Here is a 19,831-nt window from a genome sequence, read left to right as displayed (position 1 = left end):
ACAGTTCTTCCTAATTTAACAAGTGAGGAAAGGGCCCAATAACATAGTTCTTCCTAATTTAACAAGTGAGGAAAGGGCCCAGTAACACAGTTCTTCCTAATTTAACAAGTGAGGAAAGGGCCCAATAACATAGTTCTTCCTAATTTAGCAAGTGAGGAAATGGCCCAATAACATAGTTCTTCCTAATTTAACAAGTGAGGAAAGGGCCCAGTAACATAGTTTTCCTAATTTAGCAAGTGAGGAAATGGCCCAATATCATAGTTCTTCTAATTAAACAATGAGGAAAGGCCCAGTAACACAGTTTTCCTAATTTAACAAGTGAGGAAAGGGCCCAAAAACACAGTTCTTCTAATTTAGCAAGTGAGGAAATGGCCCAATAACATAGTTCTTCCTAATTTAACAAGTGAGGAAATGGCCCAATATCATATTTCTTCCTAATTTAACAAGTGAGGAAAGGGCCCAGTAACTAGTTCTTCCTAATTTAACAAGTGAAAGGCCCAGTAACATAGTTCTTCTAATTTAGCAGTGAGGATATGCCAATAACATAGTTCTCTCTAATTTAACAAGTGAGGAAAGGGCCCAGTAACATAGTTCTTCCTAATTAAGCAAGTGAGGAAATGGCCCAAATAATAGTTCTTCCTAATTAAAAGTTAGGAAAGGGACATAACACATTTCTTCTAAGTAACAAGTGAGAAAGGCCAATAAACACAGTTCTTCCTAATTAACAAGTGAGGAAAGGGCCAATAACATAGTTTTCCTAATTTAACATGAGGAAGTGCCAAAACAAAGTTCTTCCTAATTTAGCAAGTGAGGAAAGGGCCAATAACATAGTTCTTCCTAATTAGCAAGTGAGGAAATGTGCCCAATAACATAGTTCTTCCTAATTTAACAAGTTAGGAAAGGGCCGAGTAACACAGTTCTTCCTAATTAACAAGTGAGGAAAGGGCCCAATATCAGATTTCTTCCTAATTTAACAAGTGAGGAAAGTGCCCAATAACATAGTTCTTCCTAATTTAACAAGTGAGGAAAGGGCCCAATAACATAGTTCTTCCTAATTTAACAAGTTAGGAAAGGGCCTAATAACATATTTATTTCTTCCTAATTTAACAAGTGAGGAAAGGGCCCTCCTAATTTTTAGAAGTGTTTGCAGCAAGACTTAGAAATTTCACTGCAGCAATTAATGTACTATCTCTGGCTAAGACCCCATAAAAACAGCAACACCAAAAAAACCCATCAAACACAATGTTAAGCAGATAATATGTATTTGCAGATTTCTAATATTTGTAAATGGAGGATGAAAACAAACTTTTATTAGCTTTTTCTCTGATATTTAATGGAGATGACAGACAGGCTGATTGAAGAAAACTGTCTGAAAATTAGTAAAGTAATAGCAGAAACCAGGTACATCCGAATGATGTTGATATTCACTGAAAATGACACATAACTGGCAATTACATTTACACTTACAAATTCTCTCAAATAAACAAACATTTATAAAAGAATCAAACACTCAAGAAATCTAAGATGTACAAAACATTCACACTTGACTGTGGCACTCTGCCATTTAATAACGTCAAAATCTCTCAAAAAATACTCATCAGTGACTTAAATAACAGTAATAAATGACTAAATCACTTACATAATGTTCATCATACAAACATATCTAAAATGTTTGGTTGTGTTTCCTCCAGAAAGGTGTAATTGATCACCGAAAACTGCTCAAAGTTGCTGTACCACAGGCATGACAATAAAATCTTTTGAGAGCATAAAATGCAACCAAGCAATATAATTTACCTAATATTTCAACCTTCCAGTCCTCCAGGAATGTAGCTACTTCAAATCATTTCCGGGTATTCTAAAATCACTATTGGTGTTATTCATTATTTTTGGAGATACCTGCAAAACAAACTTTTTTGACCATTAATGGATATTTTTGAGTAAATCAAGGGCTATAATTCTGTTCTTGCTAGGTAAATCCCAAACGAAACCATAGATGCACAACTTCACAAGTAATGCTGAATAATTTTACTACATGCATGGTTTCAGGACTCTTGGTGAAATACTTTTTGAGATATATGCAACACTAATTTCTAGGCCCTTTACACACATTTTTGCCTAATTAAAATGTCCATATAACTCTTGCCTGGCTGAGTGAAATCCCAAGTAAGACTTCAATGCACAACTTCATAAGCTGAACAACAACCCTATGTTTGTGATATGTGCAACACACACTTAAAAAGTATGTATTTATTTTTGACTGTCAAGGGCCAAAACTATGGCGTTACCGAGTGAAATCCCAAACAAAACCCCAGGAACACATTACTGCATAAGATGGACAGACATACTGGCAGACATACGGAAAAGGGTAAATCTAAGTGCCCCACCCAAATGTATGTCCGGGGGGGGCTCAAAAAGTATGGTGATTTGGAATATACCATATCTAATGATTTTTGTCTGATATAAAATAAAAAAAATTCATCATGTGTAAACTTATAGTGTGATAAGTGTAAATGTAATTCATCTCTGAGCCAATGTATTATTCATTTGCATACATCAATGGCCAATAAAATTAGTTTCTATTGAAGGAACAGCTCTATACTTTCTTGGCAAAATATAGCATTTTGCATTAATTAATATATGACACTTCAATACTGTGTTTTTTTTCACTTGAGAAATTATTATGTAAATGTTATAACCTACAGAGGTCAGTGTAGAGTGACCTGCGTTTTAGACTGAATCTAAATCACAAAGAATAATTTATCAATCTTTAATACATGCAGAAGCAGAATTGGTCATAAGTGTTTGTGCAAAGTATCCAACTCACTAAAATAATTTGCCAATCTACAATACAAGGAAGCAGAATTGGTCATTAACAGTAGTGTAAAGGTATCCAACTCACTTAAATAATTTGCAAGTCTAAAATACAAGGAAGCACAATTAGTCATTAACAGTAGTTTAAAGGTATCCAACTCACTAAAAATAATTTGTCAGAAGCAGCTAGGTCATTATAATAATAATAATGACTTTATTTTACGAGGCAAACATGATTATTTGGCAACCAATCTTACATTAATGTTTGTGTGAAGGTATCCAAATCACAAAGAATATTCTTAACCCTTAACATGCTGCACACAACTGATTCTGCCTTTGCGACCAGTGTAGATCATGATCAGCCTGCACATCTGTGCAGTCTGATCATGATCTGCACTATTCGCCATTCAGTCAGCATATTTTTGGTAATCACCCCTTTTAACAGTTAATGGTACTGTCCATACTGAAAGATGGTCAAGTTCATTATAGAAATTTAGCAGGGTAAGGGTTAATATCTACAAGACAAGGAAGCAAAACTGGTGGTTAATGTTAGTGTAAAGGTACAAGGAAGTACGACAAATCATGAAGCTAGTGTAAAGGTAGAATAATTCCAGTCTGCAACTCAAGGAAGCAATGAGCACTACAGAATCAAAGGTTCCTCTTTCTTAATTACCACTCTACATTATGACACATTCATGACTTTCCTGTAGTAAACTACAGCTATAAAGAGAACAATGCCATCAAAACCACCTGTAAATGCTAAAAGACACAGTTCCATGTCTTCCTCTAACAGAAGAATTATAGGAACAAACTCTGGTTCGAATTAACTCTGGTATTTCACCAATTATGAAGTTGTCCTTGAGTCACTTTGTTATGTCAAATCAACTCTTGTATGGGAGACACACTCTGGTTCAAATTAACTTGGTAATTCACCAAATAATGAAAGCCTGTCTTGGGCATGTTCAAGAACACTTAAATTACTTTGTAGAGTCTGCATTAATTATGTCTTAGTGCCTCTAAATCTTAATGACCTTGCTGATAAGCCAAGATGACATTAAGTATATATAATACAAAGACTGCAGAAATGTCAACCAGAAGTATCCTTTAAGGATTAGTATCAGTTGTGTAGAATGGCAGCAGCCAAGAATCTCTCAATTTTTATCATTAAACATCCATCATATCTTTAATGAAAAGAGGATCTCCAAAAAAAAAAAACTGAAGACAAATCTTTGTATTTTATGGCATCTAACATTGGACTTCCATTTAAATGTGCAGTAAAGAAGAAACCATGATGTTTGCATACTTTATACTTATAATTACACATAGATCATATCATGGAGATCTCATAGTTTTAACTTGTTTGTTTTGTTGGATTTAACATCACACAGATACAACTTAAAGGTTACATTTTGGTATGAATTCATTGTGCTCAAAGTATGGTTTGGTTATTACTCTTACCATGGTCCATTACACAGCTGAGCACTAGACTTTTCTAGGGCTACTGGACAGCTTCAAAGTTTTCTCCTAGATTAAATATATTTGTCTACTATAAATCATTAGCATCTCTAAAACAAGTAAGAAAACTGAGTACACACAAAACCTGGACTTAATGAAGCTAAACACAGGACATTTATTTGATAAGCATATTTCAAAGTCCAATGGGAAATAAAATAATATCTGCAAATTTAAAAATAATACCTATTCAAACAACATCTGTTTACCTCTCATTCAAATATTTTGCTAGCAATTAGTTAAGAAAAGAATCTAAATCTTATATCTGAAATATTGCAGTAATCACCATGCCAATCATCTTACTGCAGAACATCAATTCTTACCGCCAGACATTATGTCTTACATATCTCAAATATTCAATACTTAAAACACATATTAAACTACGAATTTATTACCAATAAAAAGTGCATCTACTTCTGTAGCAAGACAGGAACGACATAATGTGCTAAAACTGAAGACATATCTTTGTATTTTATGGCATTCTAACATTGGACTTCCATTTAAATGTACAGTAAAGAAGAAAGCATGATGTTTGCACACTTTTTATGAAATTCATAGTCAACACTTGAATGAAAATCTTAACCTGTTATCAGTTTATAAACTGCATCACCAGTTTTGCTTAAAACCAGGTACCAATTTCTAAACCTCCTTTCACCAAAAAAATGTTATTTCTACTGTCTCTGAATTAAATTCAGTAAATACTAGGTGTTTTCTTTCATAGAAGACCAGAATGATAAAGACATTGTTTATCTGAAACAAACTCTATCAACTAACTTTTACATTTTCGATGCTTTTGTGAAGCCATTTCAAATTCTACATCTTCTTCCTCTGAATCTACCCGGTAGTTCAAATTCTACATCTACTTTCTCTAAATCTAGCTCAAATTCTTCATCTATTTCTCTACCTCAAATTCTACATTTACTTTCTCTAAATCTACCTCAATTTCTGCATCTACTCTCTCTGAATCTAGCTCAAATTCAGCACCTACTTTCTCTGAATCTAGCTCAAATTCTGCATCTACTTTCAATGAATCTAGCTCAAATTCTACATCTACTTTCTCCCAATCTAGCTCAAATTCTGCATCTACTTTCTCTGAATCTAGCTAAAATCCTACATAGTACAACTACTTTCTCTTTAGCTCAAATTCTACATCTACTTTCTCCGAATCTAGCTCAAATTCTGCATCTACTTTCTCTGAATCTAGCTCAAATTCTGCATCTACTTTCTCTGAATCTACCTCAAATTCTGCATCTACTCTCTCTGAATCTAGCTTAAATCCTACATAGTACAACTACTTTCTCTTTAGCTCAAATTCTACATCTACTTTCTCCGAATCTAGCTCAAATTCTGCATCTACTTTCTCTGAATCTAGCTCAATTTCTGCATCTACTTTCTCTGAATCTAGCTCAAATTCTGCATCTACTTTCTCTGAATCTAGCTTAAATCCTACATAGTACAACTACTTTCTCTTTAGCTCAAATTCTACATCTACTTTCTCCGAATCTAGCTCAAATTCTGCATCTACTTTCTCTGAATCTAGCTCAATTTCTGCATCTACTTTCTCCAAATCTAGCTCAAATTCTGCATCTACTTTCTCTGAATCTAGCTCAAATTCTGCATCTACTTTCTCCGAATCTAGCTCAAATTCTGCATCTACTTCCTCTGAATTTAGCTCAAATCCTACATAGTACAACCACTTTCTCTTTAGCTCAAATTCTACATCTACTTTCTCCCAATCTAGCTCAAATTCTGCACCTACTTTCTCTGAATCTAGCTCAAATTCTGCATCTACTTTCAATGAGTCTAGCTCAAATTCTACATCTACTTTCTCCCAATCTAGCTCAAATTCTGCATCTACTTTCCCTGAATCTAGCTCAAATCCTACATAGTACAACTACTTTCTCTTCAGCTCATATTCTACATCTACTTCCTCTAAATCTAATTAAAACTCTGCATCTACTTTCTCCCAAACTCTTTCAAGAAACAATTCTATTTTTTCTGAAATCAGTATAAGACATGCAAATTGAAATTTATATGAAGCCAGCTCAAGAAATCCCAATCAAGCCCAGACAGATTCTATTTCAAGAAGTGCTATATCTACTTTCTCTGAAACTAGTTCAAATTCAACATTTACAATTTCAACAAGAGCTGACATAATTGGTGACAAATGCCCCCGAAGCATACCCAAGAATGCTACAGTTGTCTGCGCAAAACACATACATCATTTCATGACCTTGACCCAAGAGACCTGGGTCATAAGAATGACACACCTTCTCAAATTATTTTCAAATCCCTTGATAAATAGCAGAGTTATTGACCAGACAAGAAATACCTTTGACTTCTAAGTGTGACCTTGACCTTGGAGCTAGGGTCTGGGTCTTGCACAACACATGTCACCTCAATATTGGGAACATTTATGCCAAGTAATTTTAAAATCTCTTCATCAATGGCAGAGTTATAGACCGGACAAGAAACACACCATTTAAACCTTTAACCTCTAAGTGTGACCTTCACCTTAGAGCTAGGGGTCTGGATCTTGTGCAAGACATGTCGTCTCATTGTGGGGAACATTTATGCAAAGTAATTTCAAAATCCCTTCATCAATGGTAGAGTTATGGGCCGGACATGGAACAGATCCTGTTAACCTTTGACTTCTAAGTGTGACCTTGACCTTGGAGCTAGGGGTCTGGGTCTTGCAAGTAACACTTCGTCTCATTATGGTAAACATTTATGCCATGTTGTTTCAAAATCCCTTCATGGATGGCAGAGTTATGGAACGTTAACAGTCAAACTGTTGACACCACATGACGACAGACTTTGTACGTGTTCTTATTGTCTGAAACCAGTTAAAATACAGAAACTTTAATTCTTTTTCCCCCATGCAGTTGAGAAATTTTACATCTAGTTTTTTCATACAGGTTTAAGAAATGCTATAAATTCTACTATTTCTAATATCTTTTATACATATGCCCTTTCTCTAATGGTATATGGAGATATACTGAGCAGCTGCACATAATAATGGTCAGATTGTACCTTTTGCTTTGTAGAGCTAAAAACGAAAAGCAAATAACAGCTTGGCGATTTCTACATGTGGCTATGTCTGTCTGTAAAAAAACAACTGGGAGACCATTACATCAAATGAAGAAACTACTAAATAATTATTATAGTTGTTGTAAACACTATAAAATACCAATAAAGCCTGCCTGGATCTACTGATGAATGAGACAAGGAGATAAAAATGTACTTTTTGTGTTTGTCTGTAACAAATGTTATTGACATAATCATGAGATTCATGAGAAATCAAGGGGTATAAATGGTTCTTCCTAAAAAAAAGTAACAATATCAGGAACCATCATTCCCAAGAAATAATAAATACAATTGTTTACAAAGCATGGTTATGATAGCTTAATGGTTCTGAATCTGCAATAAAATAAGCTTCGTTTAATATTACACCAGTATCTGGAACATCCATTTGCAAAAAAAAAAACCTCCAAGATTTTTTTCTTTTGTTCCTTTTTTTTTTTCTGGAAACAATTTTCAAGAACTTCACTCACAACTGCTGCCACCATACTATCATTAATGTGGTGGGAGAAAAACCTTTCTGATTGAAAAGCTCTGACACAGCTAGTATACACAAATGTAAAGTTTGATTTTGCTGTTGTTAGCTCCTAATCTATTTATCTGATTATATTTTTCTTTTACTTCTGTGAACAATTTGTGAGATCTTTTTTGTACCTTTTAAAGTGAAGAAATAATACTGTTTGTGTTTACAAAATGCCATTTTTAGCCAGTGCTTTAGCTCTAAATCAACTACCAAGTTTCAACCTAGCGTCATTTGAGTTTTCCTTATATTTCTATGTGACCGCATTACACAAATATTCTGGACTTGTAAAAAAAGTAGTTCCACATTTATTTTTTAAAATCTTGGTATTGTGTGAGTTTGTGAATAACTTCTGTTTTAAAAGCAATGGATTCTAGAATAAATATGAACTTTATATTCACATTCGAAATATTCGGAATCACTCTGCTCACTCCGTCTTTTGTATCAGTTTTTCTACATTAACCCACTCTTGCGCATAAACCTAAATTTCTACTCATAATGCAATGCGCATAATTCTAACACGATCCGCAGCAGCTGCAATATAAACATATAGCGAATTCGCCTATACATGAATCTACGATAAAATATAGCTCTTCCATTCCGCCCTATGATTGTAACATGACTGTGAGATTCTACTCTGCTTCCATTATATACAGTATAATACCGACTAAATATTCGATTTTTCAGTGCTAGTAGTAATAAAAAGTACATCAAATTTTCTGAAACAAACAATTTCTAACTGATGAATTTATTTGTTGATATTTTTACCGTAAGAAAATGTTCCAGCCCGGTAAGTTTCAACTTCAACACCAGTGCATCTATGTATGGTCGTGTGTGTAGTGTACAATTCCTGCGTTGTAGCTAGGCACCACAAATGTCAACTAGATTCTACTCTGACAGTAAATAAATCATAATTCATGTTCCAATCTTCCAGACTCAAGTGTTTACGTGTTTGTATGCCGCCGCAATGTCCTAGCGTGTATGTTTCAGTGCCATCATGTAGGTGACGTGTACTATTTTTAGAAACTGCATATATAAACTCTGCATTAAGTATTTATCTCTGATTTCTATATCCGACCTTAGATGTTATTAAAAATAACATTTTCACGGCAATAACTACTTAATAATTTAATTAAAATATATTGAATATCGGAAATTTCTGTTTGATGTAACGCTTTCCATTCGTGGGGAGGTTTTTATAATAGCATATGGCCAACCGAATGACATATCGCGCTAAAATATAGTGCTGTAAAATGCGAAGAATTTGCGTGGTTAGAATCGAAATAATAAATATGTTCCAATAATTTTATCAGTTAATAAAATATGGGCAGTCGTTCGGACGCGAATATTAAATCACTCGTGCTACGCACTCGTGATTTAATTATTACGCATCCGAACTCCTGCCCATATTTTATTAACTGATAAAATATAGGCACATATTTATTATTTCTTAAATAAAATTCAGTGCGCTTTGATTGTTTAACAGCATGGAGAGAGGGCGTTTTGATTGATTAAAAGTATTTTCAAATCTGCAATACACACATAGAAGCTTTAATTGCAAAATAAGAGGACCTTGAAGGCCCTGTATCGCTCACCTGACCTAGTACTTACGCCAGGTAACCTAGGCCTCTATTCTATAGACAATCATATTGACCTAGTCTGTATTCAGACCATGTTTTGTTCACAGGAGATAATTTTGTATAATTATGTCCCTTTTCTTCTCAAAAGATAGATAATCAGTTGGTTTTTTTTGGTGTGGGGGTAGGTTTAACATCATATAGACACAGTTATAGGTCATACAGACACTTTGCAGCTTTTCATGGGTAAGCACCTGTGTAGAACCACTGACCTTCTGTATACCACCTGGACAGCTTCCTCACATGAAGAACTCTACTCCCCAAGCAATGCTTGAACCCACATCATGATTTGACCTAGTAACCTACTTTTAAGATCTCGGGTAACCCAGTTTTTAACCAGACTTTGATTTCAAGTAGAAAAACAGTCTGACATTGTTTTATGAAGATCAAGTAGTAGTTGTAGACTTTAAGAGTGTGAACAATGTTTTTCTATGATTTGCCCTCAGAATGACCTAGAGTATGACCTAGATATTCCAGTTTGAACTTGACCAAATTTTCATAGGGAAAAACATTCTGACAAAAAAATGTTATAAAGATGACACAGAAAAAGTGGCTTCTAAAGTGTAAACAAGATTTTCCTATTTATTGACCTAGTGACCTAGTTTTTGATCTGAGATGACCCAGTTATGAACTCATGTGAGCTTTTTCTGAGGGTAATATTGTGACTAAGTTTCATTAAATTGGGCCAAAATTGTGACCTCTAGAATGTTATCAATCAAACTTGTTGACGACACAATGAAGAAGCAAGGGTGATCAGAATAGCTCATCTTGAGCATTTTGTGCTCAGGTGAGCTAAAAAGTAAAATAAAATAGTTTTGTGCAATTGTTCTCACTTCCAGAAAATTTAGTTTTTTTTTCTGCATGTAGGAACAGATTTTTGAAAGCCAAAACCCAATACAAAATACATAAAAACATCTTTCAGCTTGTTTTTACAATTACGACAAAGCCTTTGTCTTTCATCACATTAAATTTAAGTGAAAATAAGATTCTTTTTTTCAATTTAAGTTTATTTCTGAGTTCAAGGCAGTACAAAGTTATCTATTGTTTTTCGTAGTGAATGACTCTCAAAGACCAGATAACTCTTTGCGCTGAGGTATAAAATGCATATACTGGTACTTAATTTAAATCTGAAATTCTTGGTGAATTTGCCAGAGACCACCTACAGCTAGTTAAGCAATCTGTTAAACTGGAAATGTAAAATTTTGTAAATTACTGCAAATAAATCTTGGAACCAAATTTCTTCCTTCTCAGTTTTATCCAGTCTTACTCAGGTTTACCAAGTTCAAACAACAGAAGAATCTGTAAAAGTGTAAAATTTGGTTGAAGCGGAGAGCACAATTATTGCTTTTCTCGAGTTGTTTTTGATATACAAGACAGTAACTTTATACCAAACTTTATATAAAATATTATCTTCTAATGAAACATACCATTATGAATTCATTTTCTGTTATATCTAAAATTCTTTGTATAGTAATATATATTCTACCTTTCAACAGTCTATGAGGCACTCTCTTACCAAGCCAAATTTGGCAATAAAAAATATGAGTATTTTACAAACACTGTGCAGAGCACAACATTCCTGAACCATTCTAAGAAATGCCACTTTTTCAGTCATTTTTAATTACACTTTAAACATTTGCCAAAAGTCTGAGTGTAGTTTACATATTTCAAAATCACTGTCAGAATTTTAATTAAATATTTAATGTGAATACACACCATATGTTAATTAAATTTCACACTGGATGCTTCCTTCCTTTCTAATTTATACCTATCCCAGTAAGAGTAGCCCGCAAATTCAGTGAACAGATATCTCCTGCAGAATAGGTTGTTTCGTGAATACGGAGACTATTTTTTGAGAGATATACTAATTAAAGGGCAATAACTCTGCAGTTATTGCAGAGATCCTGACAAAAGTTGTGCATGCACAATTGCCCTATAGTGATCTATATTTGTATTAAGTTTCATGAAGATCAATCAATAGGTTACATTACTTTTTGGGCTTTTATAAATCTTTAAAACAATTAAAGGGCAATAACTCTGCAAATACTGAAGAGATCCTGACACATTACATGGAATTCATTTTACTTTGCATAGAATAGCATTCTTCATTATCTATGTAACAGAAATATACAAGAACAATTAATTACCCAATTTTTGGTGTGATGTCTTTGACCTATTAATAACCACATACCTGAGCTATAAAAGAATGATAAATAGATTTCATGAGTTCATATTTTGTAAACAGAACAAGGGATGAATGTTATAGACCATGACTTAAATGCTCAAAGGTTAACTACGATGATGATAAAAACAGACATTCTTAAAAAATCTCTGATTCATCAGACAGGTTGTTTTCCTATAGATTCTCAATATTATGACTGTTTATGAATCTGTAGTTTTCATTCACATTTTGTGTAAGTAAAAAAATAATTGTACTGATTTTGCATTGCTGTCTCACAAAAAGCACACTTTATGCTTATTCTCTGGAAGCATGTATGTGTTGGTCTTAACTCAGGAACAAACAGGTCAAAGTTGTAGATCACAGGTCACATCCCTATGGAACAGATCAAACCCATTCTACTTCCGGTGAAAGATCCCCAATTCCAAGCCATCCCCTGTGAAATATTTAAGAACCAAGTTCATGAATTGTTACCAAACTGCTCTATAATGTTCATGAACATTTCAAGCACAATTTAAGAAATGTTAAATCAGCCAAATTTTCAGAACAAATTGGCCATAAAATGTTCTTGATCGAAAGTTCAAGAACCCTCGTGAGTAGTTCATGAACACTTCTTGAACATTTTCTTTCAGACCAGTTCTTATACTGTTCTTGAACTAATGTTCTTTAACTGTCCAAAAATGTTCCTGAATTTGTCTCATTTAAAACATTCTTGAACATTTTTAGAGCAGTTCAGGAACACTTCCTCTTCGACAATTTAAGAAGTGTCCATGAACATATTTTAAGAAATTTGTCGATGAACAGTTCATGAATAAATTCTACAATGTGTTCATAAACAATACAAGAATCAGATCATGATCAGGATCCAGTATAGTTCTGTTTTCAGTTCATGAAATTTTCATGGACTGTTTATGAATAGCTCTTTTTCCCTAGGGAAATCATGGCAAAGAAATGTGTAAGTTGGTACACTAAAGCAACATGTATTGTTCTAAGTTCAGTCTGGTTTTACCTATCTGAGGACTAAGCAGTATCTAAATCAGTTGAGCAGGACACTTTTACTACATCTCTAATATTCCAAGGTTGTTTCAATGATACCTGGTTTTCACAAACGTAACAATTGCCATGCTGCAGTGTAGTTATCTGGAAAGATTTTTGTGATTGCTTAGAAATCTTTTCCCAATGGCGTCTATCATCCATATAGTACTAATCTAGATAAAGTATTTTCACAGTTAAGTAAACATGTGAAAGAAAACTGCACTAGAAAGTTTGAAATTTGATAGAACAACACATTAAATACCAGAAAAAAAATATATTAAAATTTGTAAAGTTATACTAAAATTTGTAAAGTGGAAAGAAATGAAGCAAACCAATTTCTTATATTGTCGTTATACCGCAGGTCAGCAATTAGTAGTGTTAATGCCATTTGATCGGCAAGACCAAAAACTCATCTAAATCTAGCCTCTAAGTTGTGAACAATGTGATCCAAAACTGACATGTTTCCATCTCGCAAATCCCTGTATAAGACAAGCACTAAATAGCCTACAACTTGTGCCAGAATTTCATACAGCAGACTTATATTACATTTACATGCCTGACAATTAACAGATATACCATCTTACCTTCTGATCTTACATTATAGGCTTCTAGTTACCCATGTGCAAAATTGAAAACATTTTCCTGCACCAAAAATATGCTAGCAAAACAGTTGTAGCAATTTGCATCTTTGTACCTGGTAACACAATCAAAATGGGTAGTTTGATTACGAAGATCTGCATTATTTCTGAATAGCATAATGTGCATTTAGTTTGATGCTAGATCATGGTAAAGTTACCCTCCTTTAAACAGCCTGTCAAAGGAAAAAACATAGTTCAAACCTAAATGACTCCTGGTCATAATTATAAGCTAGCAATGTTCTACTTTATGCCAACTCCACATTTCTTAAAAGGGCAGTATAGTTAACAGTTGTGTAATTTTTCTAAGGATTAGAAGAACAGCATCTGTTTCAAACCTCAAGAAAAGTAAACTAGACCACATAATAAAAGCACTCTACATTTCCCTTGTATTAAACATACATATAAATTGGACACTGAACATCATACTACAACCTGAACATGCAAGCTCCCCAGTAGCTTCCTGGGTAAATCTGAGTAACAATGGCATTGCCACTTACATGAACAGCCTTATCTTTTGTCTATTGTAATAAACGGGAAAGATTTTACTATAACAATATTTAGTACCTAATTTAGAGTCAGTGTACCCGGTTTCGCACACATTTCCTAAGAATACTTTCCTACTAAAAATGATTAAATTTGTATTTCCCTCTACATGTTTTAATAAATACACTTATTTTGGTTTAAAACACGCTACTTTCACTTCCCACTACAACGACGTCATATCTCTTGGTGAACTTGATTCGGATAACATATTTTGACCAGTTCTTGCATTTAAGTGTACCCGGTTTCGCACACCCTGCTATTTATAGAATTCAGTGATAACAATGCAGTTACCCAACAGAAAAATATCAATTAACTTTTTAACCATTTATCTTATTCAATTTAAACATGTATTTTCCAATAAAACATCTGAAAGTGAAATTAAAAAGTAGTTATGAAAGTGAAAGCTAGGTGCCAAACCCTGTATTTACTGCTAAAATTAGAAAAGGCTAAAACAACTGAATACATGAAACAAAAATAAAACAATAGAAGCTGTTGAATCACAAAAGACCCCCACAAGTCTAATTATTCGATTAAGTTCTCTGTTTTTAATAAAAACGTAAAGCAAACAATCAAGTTGAGGTCATTTTGCAGGTTGGGAGAACTACAATATCTGTTGAAATATTTTTCATTTAGGTAAAGTAATAGGTAAATACCTACATGTATGAAGGAATAGTGATTTGTCAATTTATTTTTCACCTTGTTGTTGTTTGTCTAGTCATTATTTTCATGAAATTTAGTATTTTTCAGCTGACCTACTGGCCTCCATTAGTATTGTTATTGTTTTTGTCTGCACTTACCAGAATGAGGCTCCAGTGGGAATGGACCCCTTGTGTCAAATTATGTAGGGAATAACTCAGTTTCATGAAATAATAGCAAAGAATTGTTGAATTTTCTGCTTTATTCTCATAAAGTACATGAATTTGCTGGGTGTGCGAAACCGGGTACACTGACTCTAAATTAGTGAGCACACAAACACCAAACAGGCTTACCAGAAGCTTTTTTTCTATTTTATCATCCATTTCTATTAAACTGGAGCTATATTTCACATCAACAATTTTTGCAATTTTAACATAGTCAAAAACATGTTTTTGATTCATAGTTAGTTATATGCTATTTTTGTGCCTGTTTTAAGATTACAAATCACACTGATTGCAAATATTAGCAAGATTTATCATAGACATTAACAAAGTCTATGATAATCACTACACAGCTTTTTCCGAAATGTAACTTCAAAAATGTTTCCAGGATTCCTTCAATATGAAAGGAATTCAAAGGCAAGGAGCATATTATAAGCATGGGTAAAGAATAATACACTGTGAAAGACTTACCTTTTGTAGATGAACAAGGATCCCTCTATTGAGGTCTTCTCCTGAAATGAGACCAAAGACAGATTAATAATTTATTATTTGTATTCAATATTTCATGAAATATATCAACCATGACATTTTATCTTTTCTAATGCATCACATATTTTGTACAAACATCTAAAGAAAGAAAATGCATGTTTCTACTTCAATAAGCTTTTCAAGTCACATACCATCTTAATTTTATAGTTTCATTGCACTGGCAATATTTTCTGTTTTTCCCAATATAACTGTCTCTTTTACAGCTTTGTTCATTACTCTCACACAGCTGTTTTCAGTCATAAATATTTTATATTGTTCCATTTAGCAATACAAATATCTTGATTTGCATTTCAATACAACATAAAGCTTAGGACTACTTTTTGACAACCCAATATTTCCTGAACTCACAGCATCTCCTACTTTTTAAATTGATGAAGGATGTATTGTCAAACATTAGAAAGTACCAATGGAAGTAAAACAGAAAATACATTTTTTTTTATCTAATTTCATTCCTTTTTGATGCTGCATGAAGTCTGCTGGAAACAAACATACCATCAAAATATTTGTGTCAAACAAAAAAGGTAAAGAAATTTAAGATGGGACACAGGAAAACCCGTACTATCTGTGACCTCTTAGTGCAGGTGTTTTTTTTTCTTTAATATTATGGGCCATTTAACCCTTACCCTGCTAAATTTCTATAATGAACTTGTCCATCTTTCAATTTGGACAGTACCATTAACTGTTAAAAAAGATACTGACTGAATGGTAAACAGTGCAGGTCTTGATCAGACTGCATGGATGTGCAGGCTGATCAAGATCAATCTACACTGGTCACAAAGGCAGAATTAATCATGACCAGCATCATAAGGGATATTTCCTGTTTATTGTACTATTTTCCCCTGTGAAATTTACTTTAAATCAGGATTTTTATTTCCCCTGCCCCCCTCTCCAAAAAAAGCCCCTAGCTTAGCTTATTCCCACTGACAATTCCCCTGAAGTGTGTGTGTGTGTGTGTGTGTGTGTGTGTGTGTGTGTGTGTGTGTGTGTGTGTGTGTGTGTGTTTGTGTTTAACGTCTTTTTCAACAATTTTTCAGTCATATAAACAACAGTGCCTACTTGTAGCAGTGAGCACAATGCCCAACTTTATAGTGCTGCCTCACTGGAATACCATGCCGTAGACATGTGGCATGATATCCTACCCAGTCACATTATACTGACACCGGGTCTTAGAACTATCCTCTTAATGCTGAGCGCCATGCAAGGAAGCTACCAGTACCATTTTTAATGTCTTTGGCATGACACAGCCAGGGATTGAACCCACGACCTCCCACTCTCAAAGCAGACGTTCTACCACTAGCCACCGAGGCGGGTTCCCTGAAGTGTGATCAAGAACACTGACTAAGTGCTAATTCCATTGCATGTAACAAATCATCTTGTTATGTTGAATGCTTATGACAAGTTATATGAATATTCATTATTCATTTAAGAAATTGTTTAATCCCACCTCTTGACTGTGAGTTGTTAGGCTGAACATGCAAAGTTATTTGAAAAGTCATCTATGCATAACACCGGCAGCATGGATGGACTGGTAGACTGATGGACTGGTAGACAGATGGACTGATAGACTGATGGACTGGTAGACAGATGGACTGATACTGATGGACTGGTATACTGATAGACTGGTAGACTGATGGATGGGTAGACAGATGGACTGGTAGACAGATGGACTGATAGACTGGTAAAATGATGGACTGTTAGACTGATGGACAGGTAGACTGATGGACTGGTAAACTGGTGGTAGACTGATGGACTGTTAGACTTATGGACTGGTGGACTAGTAGACTGATGGACAGGTAGACTGATGGACTGGTAGACTGATGGACTGGTAGACTGATAAACTGATGGACTGGTAGACAGGTAGACTGATCGACTGATAGACTTAGTGCAACCAGCAGGAGACTAAAACCTGTTTATATTAACTAACACAAACTCTAAGTAGAAGCTGTTAGTAAAAGCACATGTCTCCCCATACCACTTCATTTTAACAGAAAGGTGAAGTGATATGCACTATCCAGCCATATAACAAGGCTGTGCTAAGAGATATACAAAAAAAATTGCATTGTTACAGAAAGAAATATTTCCCCCAGTCTAAAATTACTGTAATCCTACGGATATAAGACACACATTTTTTTACGAGATTCTGGTCTCGAAGGACGGATGCATCCTATATATGGGGATAGAAAAAGACCAAACATTTCCCCAACTCAAAAATTAAGAAAATCGATCTCTGTTTACCCCGCGTACCTCTATATTGAAGAGAATTCAAGCGGAGTAAATACCAATGACTCGGGCATAGCTAATAGCCGGTATCGGGACCTGGCGTCTTAAATTACTTTTGTATAAAATGTAAAATTTAGAGCTCTCGTAAAAAGATAAATAAATGCTTTTTTCATTAAAATATATTTTACAACGCATTTCTGTAACTGATCATTTAGTTTTTAACAAGGCCTGTGTAAAACTTTCCCGGCGCGTTTTCATACATTCTGTATTAAAATACTTGAAACTCCATATCAGGTAGCCCGGAAATCGATTATCTAATCTTCAAACATAATTTTGATAGTTGTCTATAATCCTCTTGTTCATTGAGAAATTCACGCCCGAGGCATTACTTATCTTACACCTACTGTTATAATCTGCAAACAATTAACCGTTTAATCATACCCGGAGGCAATGTAAACATGTACATGCGAGATTTTAGACTGATCCAATATGATCATAGTCGCTGATCCGTAATGTTTAAAACAATTTGCAAACCAGTCTGAAAATTAGGTCAATTTACCGCCATGTGCCAAAGTGTACTTTCGTTTTCACTGGCGTCAATATTCATGGAGTGGTCAGATGATGCGGCAGTTTAGTGCTTACACAGAGTTTATGCTTTTTCAATTTAAATACTTGCCACAACATCCGAAAACATCGACAATGATTAAGCAAAAACCGGCTAGTTCGTAGAAACTATAGCGATCTTCGGACAAACATAAATTCGGATAAGTTATAAGTGGGTATAACGATTTTTCCAGAATTCTGCTGATATTTTTTCACTTTAAACCGGCTTCGTTATTTTGATGGATTAGCTAAAGAAAGGTGATTGTCATTTCTTTTTAACTAACACAACCATTTTATTTACACTAATGACCGTCTACATTATATTAACAGAAGTTTCTGTAACGGCAAATTCAGCAAGGTAAATGCAACTCCGCACGCCACGGTCAATATGCATTTTAGGTACATTTGTAAACACAAGGTGCGTGTCATAAAAAGTGAAAGTACTTCTTTCGGCACAGTTTTTGGTATGCTTTTGGTGTGACCATCAGATAGAATGTACATTTTTATATCGCTCAGTTTTTAACTTGTACATTTTGAGGCCTTGATTATTCTTGGCAAACGAAATTTGTAAAATGTTGAGGGATTTGATGTTGTTAAAATTCTTATAGTCTATTTATATTTTTTCTCACAAATTTTGTTTTCTTTCTTATGATCATACCATACCTGTAAATTTTCGACAGTAAAATAAAAAATAATTGTCTTTGAATTATTTAGTTCGATAATGAAAGATAATGCTTAACTTTTTTTGTTTAAATGATTATTTATAAATCTTGAAGTAAACTATGTTTTTGGGAAACACATCCAAATCTATGCGTACTTTGGTCACATAACTAATGGTCCCAGAAGAGTTATCTGTCACTGGCTTCGCTTTCCCAAGTAGGATCAAATTTTTTGGATTAAATATTGCCTTTCAACATGAAAAATAAAGTATGAAAGTTAAACCATTATATAACTGAGGTACTCTGATATTAAGTGTTCAACAGAAAATAATATCAGACCCAATTTGAATTTTTAGGTACCATCTCTACTGTCTCATGAAAGCATGCTTGACTATTCAAAGTTTCTATCTAGGAATACCGGTAGGTATAATGCCCAAACTGAGGTCAGATATAATGAACTTGGTGACGTGATCTTGTTCAACTGCACCCAACATCTGTGTGAAGTTTCAACTGAGAACCTGCATTAGTTTTAGAGAAAATAATTTCCAAGCAAACTTTACACTGCATTTTCCAAGTCCAAAATGGGGCATACTTTGCCAGAATTTAATTCAGAGTTACGGGACATACATCTTTTAACATATTTTATCCACCTCAATAACTTGTATAAAGTTTCAATGCAAAATCTGCACTGACTTTTCAGAGAGCAATTTGTATGCAAAACTCCAACCTAAATTTTCCAAGTCCAAGAAGTGGGATAATTTGTAAGAATTCATATAAGTACTATGGTACTTGATGGTATAAACCATGTGTTATTACCTGAGAGATAAGTGTGAAGATTTAACATAATGTCTGTATTATAATTTATGGTTAAAACCATGTATGTTACTCATGAAAAACTTTAACCAAGATATTTAAGTTTACAAGGGGCGTAACTCTCTGGTCATACTAACAGTGTCACTGAGCAATCAAAGCAAGTTCCAACTGAAT

The 19,831-nt window shown here is 34.1% G+C and overlaps 2 protein-coding genes across 2 annotated transcripts in view; one reads left to right on the top strand and one right to left on the bottom strand.

Moving 5' to 3' along the window:
- The window catches only part of LOC123528805 (muscle calcium channel subunit alpha-1-like), a 216,744-nt gene that overhangs the window by 37,264 nt on the left and 159,649 nt on the right, over window positions 1-19,831 (top strand). The window lies entirely within an intron of this gene.
- Window positions 1-19,831, bottom strand: part of LOC123528806 (mRNA-decapping enzyme 1A-like) — a 148,071-nt gene that overhangs the window by 113,509 nt on the left and 14,731 nt on the right. Inside the window, exon 2 of the mRNA XM_045308812.2 lies at window positions 15,285-15,325. Within this exon, the coding sequence (XP_045164747.2) occupies window positions 15,285-15,325 (41 nt within the window). The remainder of the gene's footprint in view (window positions 1-15,284; window positions 15,326-19,831) is intronic.

Source organism: Mercenaria mercenaria, chromosome 13, assembly GCF_021730395.1.
Source record: "Mercenaria mercenaria strain notata chromosome 13, MADL_Memer_1, whole genome shotgun sequence".
Taxonomy (NCBI): Eukaryota; Metazoa; Mollusca; class Bivalvia; order Venerida; family Veneridae; genus Mercenaria; species Mercenaria mercenaria.
Note: the sequence above shows the minus strand (reverse complement) of the source record. Positions and strands in the feature narration are given on the sequence as shown.